This window comes from Stegostoma tigrinum, chromosome 38, assembly GCF_030684315.1.
Source record: "Stegostoma tigrinum isolate sSteTig4 chromosome 38, sSteTig4.hap1, whole genome shotgun sequence".
In the NCBI taxonomy this organism is placed as follows: Eukaryota; Metazoa; Chordata; class Chondrichthyes; order Orectolobiformes; family Stegostomatidae; genus Stegostoma; species Stegostoma tigrinum.
The window spans coordinates 18,873,149-18,887,776 of NC_081391.1; the positions used below are offsets into that span (position 1 = coordinate 18,873,149).

Here is a 14,628-nt window from a genome sequence, read left to right on the forward strand (position 1 = left end):
TTGCAGTTGTATAGGACTTTGGCTCAGCCACATATGGACTACTGTGTACAGTTCTGGTTGCCACATTGCCAAAAGGATGTGGATGCTTTGGAGAGGGTGCAGAGGAGGTTCACCAGGATGTTGCCTGGTACGGAGGGTGCTAGCTATGAAGAGAGGTTGAGTAGATTAGGATTATTTTCATTAGAAAGACAGAGATTGAGGGGGGACCTGATTGAGGTCTACAAAATCATGAGGGGTATAGACAGGGTAGATAACAAAAAGCTTTTTCCCAGAGTGGGGGACTCAATTACTAGGGGTCATGAGTTCAAAGTGAGAAGAGGAAAGTTTAAGGGAGATATGTGTGGAAAGTTCTTTACACAGAGGGTGGTGGGTGCCTGGAACGGGTTGCCAGTGGAGGCGGTAGAAGCAGACGTGTTAGCGTCTTTTAAGATATATTTGGTCAGGTACATGAATGGGCAGGGAGCAAATGGACACAGACCGTTAGAAAAAAGATGACAGGTTAGACAGAGGATCTTGATCGATGCAGGCTTGGAGGGCCAAAGGGCCTGTTCCTGTGTTGTAATTTTCTTTGTTCTTTGTTCTTTGTTCCAGGAGTAAGGGGCATTGTCTAAAATCTAGATCTGAACTAGGGCTAGATAAGGCAAGGTGATAGCCTAGTTGCAGTATTACTGGGCAACTAATCCAGGGACCCAAGTGATGCTCTGGGGACTCAGGTTCAAGTCCCACCCAGACAGATGGTGCAATTTGGATTCAATAAAAATCTGCAATTAAATGTCTAACCACAATCATGAATACATTGTTGAGGGGAAAAACCTGTTTGGATCCCAAATCTCATTTAGGTAAGGAAACTACCATCCTAGCCTACATATGACTCCAGACTCACAAAAATGTGGTTGACTCTTAACTGCCCTCTGGGCAACAAATTGAAGACTAGCCAACAATGCCATAAATGACCAACAAAAAAATCTTTTTAGGAATGTGGTTTGGAATTCTCTCCCAAAATGGCACTTGATGGTCAATCAATTACTAATTTTAATCTGAGATGCATAGAGATTTGTAAACCAGAAGCATTAAGTAATTTGGGGAAAAGTAAATGATATGAAATTGGGTCTCATATCAACTCTGAGCTCATGAAAGGCAGGACAGGTTTGAGGGACTGACTGGATTAGTATCTTCTCTTTTCTCTCAAAAAGGGAAGGCTTGGGGTGACCTAGTAGAAATATCTAAGATTATGAAAGGTTTTGGTAAAGTGGGTATGGAGAGATTGCTTCCAATTGTGAGGAAGAGCTGAACCTGAGGGATTATCAATATAAGATACTCATCAGGGCACTCTACACGGAATTCAGAAGAAACATCTTTGCCCGCACGATGGCGAGAATGTAGAACAGGCTCCCGAAATTAGTGGCTGAAGTGAATAATGTAGATTTATTTAAGGAAAAGCTGGACAAGGGAGAAAGGAAGAGGGGAGTACAATGATGGATACAGATGAGGAAAGATGGGATCAGTCTCCTGACATGGATTGGTTGGGCTGGATGGCCTGCTTCTGTGCTGTGTTGCGAATGTCATAGAGTCATAGAGCTTTTACAGCACGGAAAGAGGTCATTTGGCCCATCATGTCTGCACAGGTTATCAAGCATGCATCTATCTGATCCCATTTTGCAGCACTTGGCCCATAGCCATGTATGCTATGGAGGGTCATCTAAATAGTTCTGAATTGCCTTGACATTTCCTAAATCTACCACCCTTTTGGGCAGTGAGTCCCAGCACTGTTTGAATGAAAACATTTTTCCTCAAATACTCTCCAAACTTCCTGCTTAAAATCAAATTACCTTCTCAAACTATCAGGTCTCATAAAGTTAACTGTTTGACAGTAGCATCATTTCTGCTGATTTTACGAGTCAGACAGCCAGCAGAGCTATCTGATTCATCTGACATTGACCTTCTGTGACTTCTTCTTTACATCCCCTTCATGCCTACAATTAGGAGTGGGCAAGGGGGCAATCATTTCCAGGAATCCACAGTGACCCTGCACCCAGAGTTCATCATTATCTGGGCAGAATGATACATCAGCGTGGAAAGTACCTTAGAGATAATGGGAACTGCAGATGCTGGAGAATCCAGGATAATAAAGTGTGAAGCTGGATGAACACAGCAGGCCAAGCAGCATCTCAGGAGCACAAAAGCTGACGTTTCAGGCCTAGACCGAAGGGACATTAACAATCCTTAGAGAGTGGAAACAGGCCATTCATCCCGTTGTGCCCACATCAACCCTCCAAAGAGCATCCCGCCCTATCCCTCTGACATTGCATTTCCCTTGGCTAATCCAATTAACCTGTACATCCCCGTGCACTACAGGGCAATTTAGAATGGCCAATCCACCTAATCTGCACGTCTTTGGACTGTGGGAGGAAACCGGACCACCCGAAGGAAACCCACGCAGACACGGGGAGGATGTGCAAACCCCACACAGACAATTGCCTGACGGTGGAATCGAAGCCGGGTCCCTGGCACTGTGAAGTAGCATTGCTAACTGAGATAATGGGAACTGCAAATGCTGGAGAATCCAAGATAACAAAAAGGGTTTTCTGACGAAGGGTCTAGGCCCGAAACGTCAGCTTTTGTGCTCCTAAGATACTGCTTGGCCTGCTGTGTTCATCCAGCTCCACACTTTGTTATCTATCATTGCTAGCTGCTGAGCCACCATGTTTCCCCAGCATTGCTTTTACGTATTATACACATAACATTCCTTCCAAGTAGGTTGAACAAGTGAAGGCTTTGGTGGCTCAGTGGTAATGTGACTTTGTTAGTGACCCCAGGGCCCAGTGATTTGAGGACATGAGTTCAAATCCCAGCATGAAACGTGGTGCAATTTAAGTTTTATTAAATGCCTCTGAAATTGAAAACTGTCTCAGTAATGGCCACTGTGAAGCTACAGTAAAAGCCCATTTGGTTCCTTTTAGGGAGGCACATCTGCCATCCTTACCCAATCTGGCCTACTTGTGACTCCAGCCTCACGATAGTGGATTTGACTCACAATTATCCATTCAACTGGGTGGCACAATGACTCAGTGATTAGCACTGGTGCTTTACATTGCCAGGGACCCGAGTTTGATTCCACCCTCAGGTCTGTATGAGTTTACACATTCACCTTGTGTCTGTGTAGGTTTCCTGAAGGTGCTCTAGTTTTCTCCCACAGTCCAAAGATGTGAAGCTTAGGTGGATTGGCCATACTAAATTGTCCACAGTGTTTAGGAATGTGCAGATTCGTTGGATTAGACATGGGAAATGCAGTTTTACAGGGATAGGGTGGGGTGGTGGTGAGTCTGGGTGGGATGCTCTTTGAAGGTTGGTGTAGATTTGATGGGCTGAATTGCCTGCTTCCACACAGTAGGGATTCTATGAACTGGTCCAGTAAAACCACTCAATCAGTTAGGGACAGATTGCAAATGCTGGCTGTGCCACATCCCATAGAAGGAGTTTTAAAATGCCTATAGTAGAAAGACAGTGTTATGTTACTCTTTCACAGTTCATTTTGATTATTTTGTACACCATAAGAGATTTTGAAGCTTCGGTTTGCCTTAAAATTCAACTGTCCAGTTGGACAAATCTTAATGTACTCCAAGGCATCTGGTTTGACAATAAATGTGGCATTGTCAGTGTCATGCATATCCCAATGGAGAAAAAATATTCTTCTATTCATCCATTCAGATGGAAATAAAACCTATTACAATATCACAAAGTCCTCAAATTAAGGCTATTTCTCAGCTGCACCAAACTTCAACATGAAGAGGCATATATAAAGTTTGTACTTAAGGAAGGTTATAGTTACACCACAACAACAACGTGTCAAATACTACTTACATTTTTTCGCATGCACTGAAAGGGTTAATCAGGAAAGAAAAAGAAATAGTATGAAATAAAGGAGGAATTGGAAAACAATGAGAAATAAAACAAAAAGAAACTAGTGGGTATATTTTACAGTCTCTTGGTCCTGCTGCATAGCTTTGTGAGACAGGAACTCAAGCCCAGAATTAACATTATGTCAGACATAAACAGATTTTCTGATTCACATTCCTATCATCATGCTGCTGTGCTTCAAGAGCTCACTTGTAAAATATGTCCCATAAACTCCACAGGGAGACAATAAACATTTCGGTTATATCGCACTTCGAGAAATGAGGTGAAAAATACTTTCTAAAGTCACTTATGAAGAACCACCAATTGTTTTCATAAAAGCTACCCATCTGCTGCCCTAGAATGATTTTGGCACAATTCACTGTATGCAGTGATCCATAGATGTTAATCACTCTAACTACACATTCAAATAAGCCTCACATCCATCTCTGTAAAATACCGTTTGACACAGCCACACACACCACTGTACAAATCCTTGATATACCCCACGCTATCACCATAACAATCCCTCATGTAATCCACATCCCACACTCTTGTATTCTCTGTTATTCCCAACAGTATTCAATGTCATGCTGAAGAATCTGTACCTAGATACATATGTGTCTAAGATGGTGCTGTAATTGGTGACTTGAAACTTTTCACTCCACTTATTATTGTTCATGTGACGATAAAGCTAATTTGCATTCTTCATATACACCACACCCTTCACTGTAACATGCTAAGGTACCGCATACCTCTCACTGTAACATGCTGATATACCCCATACCCCTGACTGTCACACTCTGATATACCCCATACCCCTCACTGTCACACTCTGAGAGACCCCATAACCCTCACTGTAACACAGATATACTACATACGCCTCACTGTAACACACTGACATATCTCACAGCCCTCACTGTAACACACTGATATACCCCACACCCCTCACTATAACACACTGATATATCCCACAGCCCTCACTGTAACACACTGATATACCTAACAACCCTCACTGTAGCACTCTGATATACTTCATACCCCTCACCATAACACACTGATATACCCCACACCCCTCACTGTAACACACCGATATACCACACACCCCTCACTGTACCACTGAACTACTACATACACCTCACTGTAACACACTGATATATCCCACAGCCCTCACTGTAACACACTGATATACCTAACAACCCTCACTGTAGCACTCTGATATACTTCATACCCCTCACCATAACACACTGATATACCCCACACCCCTCACTGTAACACACCGATATACCACACACCCCTCACTGTACCACTGAACTACTACATACACCTCACTGTAACACACTGATATACCCCACACCCCTCACTGTAACATACTGATATACCGCACGCCCCTCACTGTACCATTCTGATATATCCCATACGCCTCACTGAAACACTCTGATACATCCATCACACCTTGCTGTAACATTCTGATATAGCCTATACCCCTTACTCTAACACTTTGATACATCCGTCACACCTCGCTGTAACACTCTGATATGTCTCATACCCCTCACTGTAACACTCTGATGTAGCCCAGACCCTTCAATGTCACAAACTGATATACCCCACACCCCTCACTGTAACACAAGAATATACCCCACACCATTCAATGTAACACACGGATATATCCCACACCCCTCAATGTAACACTCTGACAGATCCTACACCATTCACTATAGCATTCTGATATACCCCACATCCCTCACTGTAACACTCTAATATACCCCACAAACTTCACTGTAACACACTGATATACCCCACACCCTTCAATTTAACACGTTGGAATACCCCACATCCCTCGCTGTAACACTCTGACATACCCTACACCACTCAATGTAACAGTCTGATGTATCCACACCCCTCACTGTTACAATTCGACATACCGCACACCCCAAAATGTAAACTCTAAATTACCACACACCCCTCATTGTAATCCTCTGATACACCCCACAATGTAAAATTCTAATTACCCCATACCCATCAATGTAATACTCTGATATACCCAATACACCTCCCTGTAACACTCTCTGATCTACTGCAAACCCCTCATTGTAACACTCTGATATACCACACACCTCTCACTGTAACACTGAATATACCCCATGTCCCTCACTGCAACACTTAGTTATACCCCACACCCTCAATGTAACACTCTCATATAACTCATAACCCTCACTATAATTCTGAATATAGCCCACATACTTCACTGTAATACGCGATTATACCCCACTCCCTCAATGTAACACTCTGATATACCCCACAACCCTCACTGTAACACCCTGGCAAACCCCACACCTCTCAATGTAACACACTGATATACCCCACACTGCTCAATGTAACACTCCGATGTACCACGCACCTCAACATAAACTCTAATATACTCCACACCCCTCAATGTAAAACTAATAAACTTCACACGCATCACTGTAACACTGATATATACCCAAACCCCTCACTGTAAAACACAGATATACTCCACTCTCTTCATTGTAGCATTGTACCCTTCAATTTAACACTCTGATATACCTCGATGTAACACTCTCTGATACACCCCACACCACACAATGTAAATATCTATTATACTCTACACTCCTCACTGTAACATTCTGATATGGCCCACTCCCCTCAATATAACACACTCTCATATACCCCTCACCCCCCACTGTAACAGTCTCTCATATACCCCACGCCCCTCACTGTAACACTCTGATATACCTCAGACCCCTTAATTTACTACTCTGATAAACCCCACAACTCTCACTGTCACACTCTCTGATATACTCCACAACTGTCACAGTAACACTTTGATATATTCCAGATCCCTCACTGAAACACTCTGATATCACCCATTCCTCTCACTGTAACATTCTGACATACCCCACACCCCTCCTTGAAACACTCTGATATACCCCTCACCCCTCAATGTAACACTCTCTGATATACCCAACGCACCCACAGTAAAACTCAGAATAAGCCCTATGTCCCTCACTGTAACACTCTGACATACCTCAGACCCCTCAATTTAACAATCTGATATACTCCATACCCCTCACTGTAACACTCTGATATATCCTACATCCCTCAATGTAAAACTCTATTTACCCCACAGCTCTGAATGTACCATTCTGATATACCCCACAACCCCTCACAGTAATACTCTGATATACAGCACACAGCTCAATGTAGACTCTAACATAGCCCACAACCCTCCCTGTAATACTCTGATATACCCCACACACCTCAATGTACCACTCACTAATTTACCCCACATGCCTCACTGTAACACTCTGAATATACCCCACATCCCTCACTATAACACTCAATTTTATCCCACACTGCTCAATGGAACACTCTGATATCATCAATACTCCTCACTGTAACATTCTAATAGACCATATACCCCTCACTGTAACACTCTAATACAATCCACGTCCCTCACTGTAACACACTGATATATCCCACACCTCTTGCTGTAACAATCTGGTGTAGCCCACACCCATCACTGTAGCATGCTGATATAACCCACACTCCTCACTGTAACACTCTGATATAACTCATACCCCTCACTGTAACATTCCGGAATACTCCACACCCATCACTGTGACACTCTGATATATTTCACTCGTGCACATACTTGACATTCCCAATATAATTGCCAAAAGAACCTAATTTCCATCTCGAAGATCTGGTGATTTCACTGAATCATTCATTAACCCAATTTTAGGTCTTTGGCTGTTGTTACTTACTTGGTATTTTGCTCAGCTCATTCATGAATTTGTTCTTCATGTGTGAGAACACGTCATGTTTACTTGGTGACTCTGTGGCATTGTGTCCTGTCTCTGGTTCTGGAGTTGTTGTGGTAGATACCATCAGAGCTTCTCTACGTGCTGGATTCATATTTCCGCCTTCAACCAGTCAGATGGGTGGTGATCCTAAAGATGTTGGGATGATCGGATTATTTTAATAACAGGAGACAAGTAAACGCCAGGAATACATTGACAATACCGCACAAGCTAAACACCCAAAATCGTAGCTGGAGTTGAGCCAAGAAACAAGAAGTCTCAGCACAGAGTAAAATATCCTGAAATAATAATCACCCTCTGTGTAAAGAATTCTTGTCTAGTCCAGGTTTTAGTTCTCTTTGTAGTTGTCTTAAATTTGTGCTACTTCATTATTGTCCCATTGATGATGGAAACAGTTATAGTATCATTGGACAGAATGTAACAAGAATAATATTCAGTCTAGTAACTCTGTGATGGTTCTTCTGATGTGCAATCCATGACTCTTTCTCATAGATCTACAATACTTACCTATTTATTCCCAGTTTTATTTTGAAGGCTTCCATTGAATTTGATTTCATTACTCCCTCAGGCGGTGTATTCTAACTTCTAACCATAATTTGCAGAATAAGGTTTATCCTCATGTCTACTCTGGTGTTTTTGTGGATCAAAATGGACTCTAAAAGCTTTTACAGTGTTACCAAACAAACAGACCTTGGATTTAAGGTTCCTAGTTCCTTGAAAATGGAGTTGTCAATAGATAGATTAGTGAAAAAAGCATTTGGTACGCTTGCCTTTACTGGTCACTGCACTGAGTATTAGAGTTAGGAGGTCATGTTGTGACTGTATGGGACATTGGTTAGGCCACTTTTGGAATACTCATTCAATTCTGGTCTCCGTGCTATAGGAAAGATGTTGTTAAACATAAAAGGATGCAGATAAGATTCACCAAGGATATTGCAAGGTTTGGAGGGTTCGAGGTATAAGGACAGGCCAAACATCTTTTTACACATCGTAGAGTTATAGAAATGTACAGCATGGAAACAGACCAACAGTCCAACTCATCCTTGTCGATATCCTTCTAAACCCTTCCTGTTCCAATATCTGTCCAGCTGCCTTTAAAATGTTGCAATTGTACAAGCCTCCGTCATGTCTTCTGGCAGTTCATTCCATACATGCACCACCCTTTGTGTGAAAAGGTTGCCCCTGAGGTTCCTTTTAAATCTTTCCTCTCTCACTTTAAACCTTTTCTCTAGTTTTAGAATCCCCTACCATAGAAAAAAGACCTTGGCTATTCACCCTGTCCATGCCCCTCATGATTTTATAAACTTCCATAAGGTCACCCCTCAGCCTCCAATGCTCCAGGGAAAATGGCCCCAGCCTATTTGATCTTGGCATTGAAATTAGTGTTGAGTTGTCTAGTTGCTGTGCAAAGTTGCATTGTAAGGGAAGTGCTTATTTAAGTGCAATTGTGAACATTGTTGCAATACTTAGATCCTGGAAACATTGCAATGTTTAGGCGAATAGACAGACAGGGAACAGTTGTTCCAAAGTTTGATTCAATTAACCTTTTGAATCTCTAGCAGGGATTTTAGATACTGAAGGCGCTGGGGCAGACGAACAGTGCAGAAATTGCAGCCAAGGCAAGCTGTGATGAACAGAGATATTGGTGGAAATCCAAAACATTCCCTTACCTTCTCAATCACAATGTCCAAGGACAGTTCCAAAAAATAATATGAACATGCAAAACCAATGTGAAAGATATTAAAACATGAACATCGAACAGAATCTAAGCCCATGTTCGTTGGGGACAGTTTATTAGGAAACAGAGTCCAATCAGTTAGTGGACACTTTAGAATTGATGTTAGGAAATTGTTTTAACTTAGTGAGTTGTGATGGAGAGACCTTGGATAGAGAGACCAACAGAGACAAAAGCTCTGAAACTTTGAAACTTGAATGAGGTTGATCTGTAGTCTGCAGTGACTTGTCTATCCCATCTGTGTTTACCTTCTGAATGTGTTTCCAATCTGGAAATAAGGAGGAGCTAACCACATGAATGGTGATACGTCTTTTGAGAAAAGTCAATAAAAACTCAGAATAAAGTTAAACCCTAAAAACAACTTCAGGCCCAATTTAGTTTGAGAGTTTAGTTCACAAGTTAACACACTTGGCACAAATATTTTTAAGGAACATTTTCAGATGTCTCATGACACACCTCTGGAGTAGGTTGGCATGGAACCTGAGTCTTTAGGTTTAAAAAGTAATGGTAAAGGTCAAATTACCACAGTCCAGTAGGACCACAGAGCTGATCTCTCATTAGAGAGAGACAACTGGTGATGGTTTAACCTGAAGGTCACCACATCTCAGTTGAGAGGAGAGGTTGAGAGGGAGAGCCCTTCATGGTAACCTCAGCCAATTGTGGGATTTGAACTCATGCAATGGTATCACTCTGCAAACCAGCCATCCAGCCAACTGACAGTCCCCAAAAATAATGTTACCATTCTGCAACTAGGCCCCTAAACCCCAGCTATGTGCAGAAACCCAATGGAATTCATGTTAGAAATCTGAGCATCAATATTATTGCAACTAATCTGCGGCAATGTAATTTTGGATCCACAACATTTAATGCACAAATCTTCTCCAAACCAGGTGTTAGTTGGTATTTGGAAGAATCAGCTGTCTACCATATTTAAACATTGACTTAACTTTCAGGAGGTATTGGATCAATTCTTGGTCCTGTGATGTGTGGAAAGATATTAACATAGTTTAGAGGAATAATAGATTTATTCTTAAATCAGGACCTGGAGGATTAGGTGAATTAGGCGTGGAGTAGCTGCCCTCATTCCTAAGAGTTAGTGCCTTTTTGTTACAAATGTTACAGCAGAACTAAGATACCTTGTTTTCTGGCAGTGGCTGCTCTTCAAGGGGCAGTTTGTTTTCTTTGAGCTGCAAATGTGGAAAGGATCATATAAATGCGAGTTGTCCTTCATTAATTGGCCCTTTATAGTCTTTATAGACTTTATACAATTAATGCAGTATCAGTAGTGCCTCAAGGGAAACTGTCTCACCTTTCAGATGTGAAAACATGGCCTCTGACTTCAACATTGAGGCTGACTCTCAAATACATTACAAAGGGAGCCTGCTCGGTAGATTTAGCTGTGCAATGCTAGCAGTGCAGGTTCAATCCCCACTGCCAGCCGAGGTCATCATGAAGGTCCCACCTTCTCAGCCTCACGCCTTCCCTGGGGTGTGGAAACCATCAGGTTAAACCACCACTAGTTCTGTAATGGAGGTGTGGGGCTACAGTCATTTCTTTTGTTGCAACCTCAGCTCAAAATGAGAATTCGCTTAGTGCTGTTTCTAAGAAGGACATAGGCCATCTACCTGACAGCTATTTTCATTCATTTATCATTGTCAGAAACAGAGTATTGCCTGGGAAATATTTTGGGATTTAAAAGGTCCACTGTGTCCATTTGGTTCCTGAGAGATGGACTAAACAACATGTCCATTCTGAGGAAGCGTCACTTAACCCGAAATGTTAACTCTGATTTCTCTCAATGACAGGTATAGATTGAGTGAATGGCAGTTGTCCTTTCCCTAGAATGGGGGATTTCAAGGCTAGAGGGCACATTTTTAATGTGCGAGGAGAGAGATTTTAAAAAAAAGGGGACAAATTTTTTACAGAGAGGGTGGTTTGTGTATGGTACAAACTTCCTGAGGAAGTGATGGATGTGGGTACAATTACAATGTCTAAAAGGCATTTGGATAAGTACGTGAATAGAAAAGGTTTGGAGGGACATGGGCCCGGAGTAGGCAGGTGGGATTAGGTTTGTTTGGGATTATGTAAGGAATGGACTGGTTGGACTGAAGGGTCTATTTCCATGCTGTATGACTCTATACTCTATGCTGCCAGATCTGCTGAGATTTTCCAGCAGTTCTTGTTTTTGTGTTATATCGATTGAGAATTCTAATTGAGTATCGTAACCACTGCACTAAAGTAAAGCACATTTTCCATATGGAAAGGCAGCAAAAGATCACCCTTATGGTAAATAATAAAATCCCACCTCTTTCAATGGAGGTGAAAGCTATGTCCAATGACACTAATCTGTTTAATTCTGACTCCTTTGGCATTTAACACAGTGGCAGACATTTTACTGAGAACCTTATTTATCCTCTCGCGACTGCCTGCTGGAAGCTCAGCTCCCATCTCATTGCCTGTCATTGCACAGCACTCCCTCAGCAACAACTGAAGTCCAGCTCAGAGGGTTTCACCCCAACAACTCTTTCATCCCAGGAGCCCCCGTGTACACCTTGACTGGGAGTGAAAGGTTGAGCAGGAAGAACTCAATCAGAAAATGTCACCATGGTATTATCCGCCCATGTAACCTTTCCATTCATATTTATATTTCATGCTGAAAATCTTTCACAAACACAGTCAGAGGTGATGTGGATTCCATGGTAACTGCTGGATGTGTCGGTCACACAGCTTCGTGATAACTCTTACATTTCCTGGTTCATTTGCGCCACATTTGCTTGGATAGAGGCAAATCATGCAAGTTACCACTTGCAGGGGATGTTTAACAATACTTTCCTCACCAGTGCAGAGCCCCGCTTCCATCTTTGCTCCTAGCGTTCTCTCAGCACGGGCTGGCAGTGTCACTGACTTTAGTGAAGGGCACACTAATCTGCACCCCAACTCCCACCCAGACAGCCAGCCAAGATACCGGCCAGAAAGTGCACGAGCGTGGATGGTGGTTCAGAACTGGATTGGTTAATCGGGACAGCGACTCAAGAAGTAAATTCAGTCTAAACCAAGAAAAAATTACACATTATAAAAAATGAAAGAACTGCAGATGTTTTAAATCAAGAACAAAAACAAAGTTGCTGGAAAAGCTCAGCAGGCCTGGCAGCATCTGCGGACGACCCGAAATGTTAATTGTTTTTTCCTTCACAGATGCTGGTAGACCTGCTGAGCTTTTCCAGCAACTTTGTTTTTGTTGCAAAGAGCTACACGTTGCAGTTGTAGTGCCTTCGGTGACTAGTTTCCGACTATACCAAAACAGGAATGGCAGATGGAGTCTAATTTAGATAAATGCAAGGTATTGCATTTTGGTAAGGTGAACAAGGACAGGACTTACAGAGTTAATAGTAGGGTCCTGCAGAGTGATGTCAAACAGAGAGACTTAGAGGTGCAGATGCATATTTCCTTCAAAGTGGCATTACATGTAGACAGGGTGCCGAAGAAGGCATTTGGCATGCTTGCCTTCATTACTTTGATCATTGGGAATTGGGCTGACATGCTGCAGCTGTACAGGACATTGGTGAGGCCAGTTTTGGAGTACTGTGTACAATTCTGGTTGACCTGCCATAGGAAGGGTATTATTAGATCGGAAAAGGTGCAGAAAAGATTTACGGGATGTGACTGAGACGGGAAGATTCGAGTTATAAGTAGAGGCTGGGATTTTTCTCCCTGGAGTGTAGGAGGCTGAGGGGTGACCTTATAGAGACATATCAAATCATGAGGGGCATAGATAAGGTAAATAGCAAAGGTCTTTTGCAGAGGTGGTGGTTCAAAATTAGCGAGCATAATTTAAAGTGAGAGGCAAAAGATTTAAAAGTGACCTAAGGAGCAACTTTTTCACACAGAGGGTGGTCCATGTGCAGAGGAAGTAGTAGATTCAGGTAGTTACAACATTTAAAAGATATTTGGCCTGATGCATGAATAGGAAATGTTTAGAGGGATGTGGGCCAAATGCAGACAAATGGGACTAGTTTAGTTTGGGAAACCTGGTTGGCATGGACAAGTTGTACCAAAGAGTCTGTTTCGATGTTGCATGACTCTATGTCTCTAGAAATAGATGGAGAAATTCAGCAGGCCTGGCAGTATCTATAGACAGAGAAAGGGTCTTATCCCTCAGTTATTCTTCAGATCCAGAAGGGACTTGAAACATTTACCCTATTGTTGACTCTCCACAGATATAGCCAGAGCTGCTGGGTCTCTCCAGCAATTTCTGTTTTCTTTTCAGACCTTCAACATCTAAACTCTTTGTTTTAGTTGTTATTGATACTTCATCTGATACTAGCATGATGGTAAACTTCACAACTCAACTTCTAGCCTGGCAAAAGTTCATTAAATGTTAACTCTGCGTCTCACTCCACAGATGCTGAGTACTTCTGGTTTTTCCCTTTTGTTTTATATTCAGCTTTCCAGTGTCCGCATCATTTTTGTAAAATCTCTACAGTGTGGAAGCAGGCCATTTGGTCCATCAAGTACACACCAACACTCCAAAGAGTATCCCATCAGACTCATCGCATCCCTGTAACCCAGCACTTTCCATCACTAACCCACCCAGCCTGCACACTGCACAACAATTTAGGGAATTTGTAAACTGCACACGGTCGGTCATCCAAGGATGGTATTGAACCCAAAGATAATGGGAACTGCAGATGCTGGAGAATCCAAGATAACAAAGTGTGGGGCTGGATGAACACAGCAGGCCAAGCAGCATCTCAGGAGCACAAAAGCTGACATTTCGGGCCTAGACCCTTCATCAGAAAAGGGGAATTCTCCAGCATCTGCAGTTCCCATCATCTCTGATACAATTTTAACCTCACTGCGAAGCCTCTTCCAGGGATGCCTAACCTGAAGAAGTTACTCTCCTCCCTCCAGACCAACCTCAGGGGATCTGTCTCCTGCTGAAACTCTCTTGTATCCTCCTCCCCCTCTCTCCCTATTTATTTCAGAACCCTCTCCCCATTCCCCCTTTTCTGCTGAAGGGTCTAGGCCCGAAACATCAGCTTTTGTGCTCCTAAGGTGTTGCTTGGCCTGCTGTGGTCATCCAGCTCCACACTTTGTTATCATGGTGTCAAACCCAGGTCCCTGGTGCTGTGAGATTACATTGCTAACCACTGA

General features: G+C 42.6%; 1 protein-coding gene across 3 annotated transcripts in view; it reads right to left on the minus strand.

The window, feature by feature from the left end:
* LOC125447267 (synaptotagmin-1-like) overlaps positions 1-14,628 on the minus strand; it is a 144,936-nt gene that overhangs the window by 47,911 nt on the left and 82,397 nt on the right. For all 3 annotated transcript variants that reach the window (XM_059640563.1, XM_048521561.2, XM_059640564.1), the window contains one exon: positions 7,683-7,868. In XM_059640563.1, the coding sequence (XP_059496546.1) occupies positions 7,683-7,833 (151 nt within the window). In that variant the 5' untranslated portion in view covers positions 7,834-7,868. The remainder of the gene's footprint in view (positions 1-7,682; positions 7,869-14,628) is intronic.